General features: G+C 39.1%; 2 protein-coding genes across 4 annotated transcripts in view; both read right to left on the bottom strand.

Annotated features, from left to right (window-relative positions):
• The window catches only part of LOC104744066, a 3,073-nt gene extending 1,854 nt beyond the window's left edge, over positions 1-1,219 (bottom strand). Inside the window, exons 1-2 of the mRNA XM_010465091.1 lie at positions 221-1,219; positions 5-120 (exon numbers count right to left, since the gene is read on the bottom strand). Of these exons, the coding sequence (XP_010463393.1) occupies positions 5-120; positions 221-760 (656 nt within the window). The 5' untranslated portion in view covers positions 761-1,219. The remainder of the gene's footprint in view (positions 1-4; positions 121-220) is intronic.
• Positions 1,308-3,152, bottom strand: part of LOC104742693 (IAA-amino acid hydrolase ILR1-like 4) — a 2,842-nt gene continuing 997 nt past the window's right edge. The window contains exons 2-6 of one of the 3 annotated variants that reach the window (XM_010463716.2): positions 2,926-3,129; positions 2,557-2,682; positions 2,126-2,440; positions 1,908-2,036; positions 1,308-1,828 (exon numbers count right to left, since the gene is read on the bottom strand). In XM_010463716.2, the coding sequence (XP_010462018.1) occupies positions 1,424-1,828; positions 1,908-2,036; positions 2,126-2,440; positions 2,557-2,682; positions 2,926-3,129 (1,179 nt within the window). In that variant the 3' untranslated portion in view covers positions 1,308-1,423. Of the gene's footprint in view, positions 1,829-1,907; positions 2,037-2,125; positions 2,441-2,556; positions 2,683-2,925; positions 3,147-3,152 lie in introns of those variants that run through there. The other 2 variants (XM_019236387.1, XM_010463717.2) reach the window with 2 other exon arrangements.

The raw sequence follows: 3,152 nt of genomic DNA, 5'->3' as shown, positions 1-3,152 counted from the left end.
GTGCAGAGGAATGCATGATTCAGACAGCAGAATGAACCATTCATTAGAGATATCGAGCAAAGCATTAGCCAAAAGCCTCCTTTCAGCGTCCCCCATACTCATCTCTCCCCATGCCACAGCCTATATAACCCCAAAAGATATTGTGAGGAACACAAGAAACAAATAAATAAAAAAAGGTTGCAGGGTTATTCTCTGAAACATAAACATAAATTACAGTTACCTGACTAGGGATATATCTTCTGTAAAACACAGAAGACCTCGAAAAATCCGATTTGTAATAAGGCAAAGCATGAACATAGATTGAGTAAAGACCCTCATATCCTTGAAAGAACCTCTCCCAGAGTGGAGCAAATGGTAAAGGACCTTTGCTGAGAAACATGAAAGCCAATTTAGGAACCCTTTTAAACGGATACCCATTTCTCTGTGGCTCCATGGAAGCACGCCAAAGCAATTCACTGTCATTCATCGTGTGCCAAACATTGGAAGGAGGCCTAATAAAGCTATCTAAAGTAACAGTCCCACGACCGTACATAGAGATCAACGTGGTTGGAGCCACAGGATCCAAATGTTGAATCTTCAAGAACTTGATCATGTGTATACTAACTACTGAGATCCCAAAAGTCAACACAAGAAACAAAAACAAAACCTGAAGCAGACGCATCGACAAAAGAACTCTACATTGGTTTGTGACTCTCGATTTAGGGGTTGATGCACCATTGTCTTTAACCCCTTCCTCCATCTCCGTTACCATCACTTTCATCTAAAAGCTCCTCACACAAGAATCCAGAGCTTCTCTATTTTGGTAACAAAAATCCAATCGGACAAGGTTTACGATAAAGGGTCTTTTCCTAACAGAAACCCATAAGTAAAGATTGAGACTTTCAAAGAAGCAGAGATTTGGAAGAAAGAGAGACGAACGAATTTGATTTTTAGAAAATCGAAACTTGAATCTAAATACGTATTGGACGAAGAAGATGAAGTAACAAAACAAAGAAAGATCCAATCTTTCTGATTTTTATATGCTTCGAAGATGTTTGTCTGATGCATCCATTGTGGTGCTTTTCTGAAAACTCTCAAATCTGATTTGTCATTCTCAAAGGAAACCATAAGCATAATAAACCTAGGAGTGACATGTTTCTTTCAATTGACAGTTTCAGCTTTTAGTTTGGCGTTATTAAGAAAATATATACATAACTCTTCTCATTTCAATAGCCCCAGTTACTTTGTTCAAGTAAAGTTGTTGCATTTCTTCGATTTTGCAATCAGTTTTATCATCATCTTAAAGAAGAGGAGACTTACAAGGGAGCTTGACACTGCAAATACAATTTTTATTAACCTTTACATGGCAGGCTCTGTTAAAAAAAAAGCCATGTTTTGACAATTTTTCAAGTAGAAGAATAGGAAGATAGACAATGTTGGCATATCAAAGTTCATCTCTTTTGTAACTCTGAGTCAGAGTTGAAGCTTTCAATTCAAGAAGATATCTTGTGGCCATGGAAGCATGAAGGGAAGCACCGTAAGGTAGTAATTCTTCGTTCACTTCAAAAAACGGCGAGTGAGGGCTCGCCATTGGTGAATGAGCTTTGTTTTGCATTCCTACGAAGCTAAAATGTCCCGGTATTGTCTCTTGGTAAAAAGAGAAATCCTCTGATCCCATCAATGGTTGCATCTCAACATAATTCTCAGTTCCTAACATGTCCCCTGAGACATTCTTGAAAAACTTGTGTAATTCTTTGTCATTTACAGTCGGTGGGAAAAAAGGTTTCTCCTCTTCAATGAAATCCACCGTCGCATTACACATATGCACGCTCGCTTGCCTTGTGATTACCTGAAACCATTGGACTCGCAAAGAGTTAAAACACTAGGGTCTCAAAGGCTACACATCAAAAAAAGGCAAAGTTACTGACCTGCTCAATTCTTTTTTTGAGTTGCATAAAGCTTTTAGTTGAAAAGGCTCGGAATGTACCACCGATAGTAACAGAGTCTGGAATCACATTAAAAGCACCACCACCTTCAAATTTAGCAACTGTAACCACCTGTACACACTCACACATAGATCAAATCACTCCACATGCTATATAGAGACATTTGAAGTGAGCTAAAAGATTCTATATATATATACCACCTGTGAGTCTAAAGGATCTGCCTCTCGTGACACGAGGTGTTGTAAGCTAACAATAACATTTGAAGCTGCCAATATGGGATCTATGGAGTGCTGCGGAAGAGCTGCGTGACCTCCTTTCCCGCTTATCTTAGCTTTGAAAAACCCACTACCAGCCAACAATGGACCCTCTCTCGAGCTCACTTGACCTAATACCAATTGATTTGTGACATGCAATCCAAAGATTGCACTCACATTCTCCAGTACTCCAGCCTCCACAATTTTCTTTGCACCTCCTCCTCCTTCCTCAGCCGGTTGAAAAACTAGAACCACTGTGCCCTGATGAAGAAAAGTCCAACAAAGTTTAAGAATCCTAATTATGCTATATAATTCCCAACACATTCGAATTAAAAAAAAGAGAGGTTATTAGATTAAAAAACAGTACACCACTAAACCTGTAGCTCGTCTTCGTGTTGTTTGAGCAATTTTGCAGCACCGAGGAGCATTGTAGTGTGAGCGTCATGTCCACAAGCGTGCATCTTCCCTGGAACCTTACTCTTATGTTCCCATTCTACCATTTCCTACACAATCCAACATAATATTTCCTACACTAGTCATACCACTAACAAACTGTAAATCATATAAGAAAATAAGTAAAACTCAACAAATCTTCAACCATACTACAGACAAACAGAGACATAAATCAAAATTCTTCATGAACAAGACACAAAACAAATGTTCCTCTTTTCAAGTATCCAACACTATTAAAACACAGAGTCCCTCCTTGCCACAAGCCAAATCAATTTAAAAAATCAAAAACATACCTGCATAGGAAGAGCATCCATATCAGCTCTTAAAGCAACAAAAGGGGCTTGACCAGTGCCAACGTATCCAATAACACCAGTTACAGCAACTGGGTGCTTAAAAGCCACACCCATCTTCTCCAATTCTGCTCTAACAAGCTTAGATGTCTCTACTTCCTCGTAACCTAGTTCTGGGTTCTCATGGATTCTCCTTCTGATTCCAACCATCCAATCGAAAAAATCATTCC

Source organism: Camelina sativa, chromosome 14 (genome assembly GCF_000633955.1).
Source record: "Camelina sativa cultivar DH55 chromosome 14, Cs, whole genome shotgun sequence".
Classification (NCBI taxonomy): Eukaryota; Viridiplantae; Streptophyta; class Magnoliopsida; order Brassicales; family Brassicaceae; genus Camelina; species Camelina sativa.
Note: the sequence above shows the minus strand (reverse complement) of the source record. Positions and strands in the feature narration are given on the sequence as shown.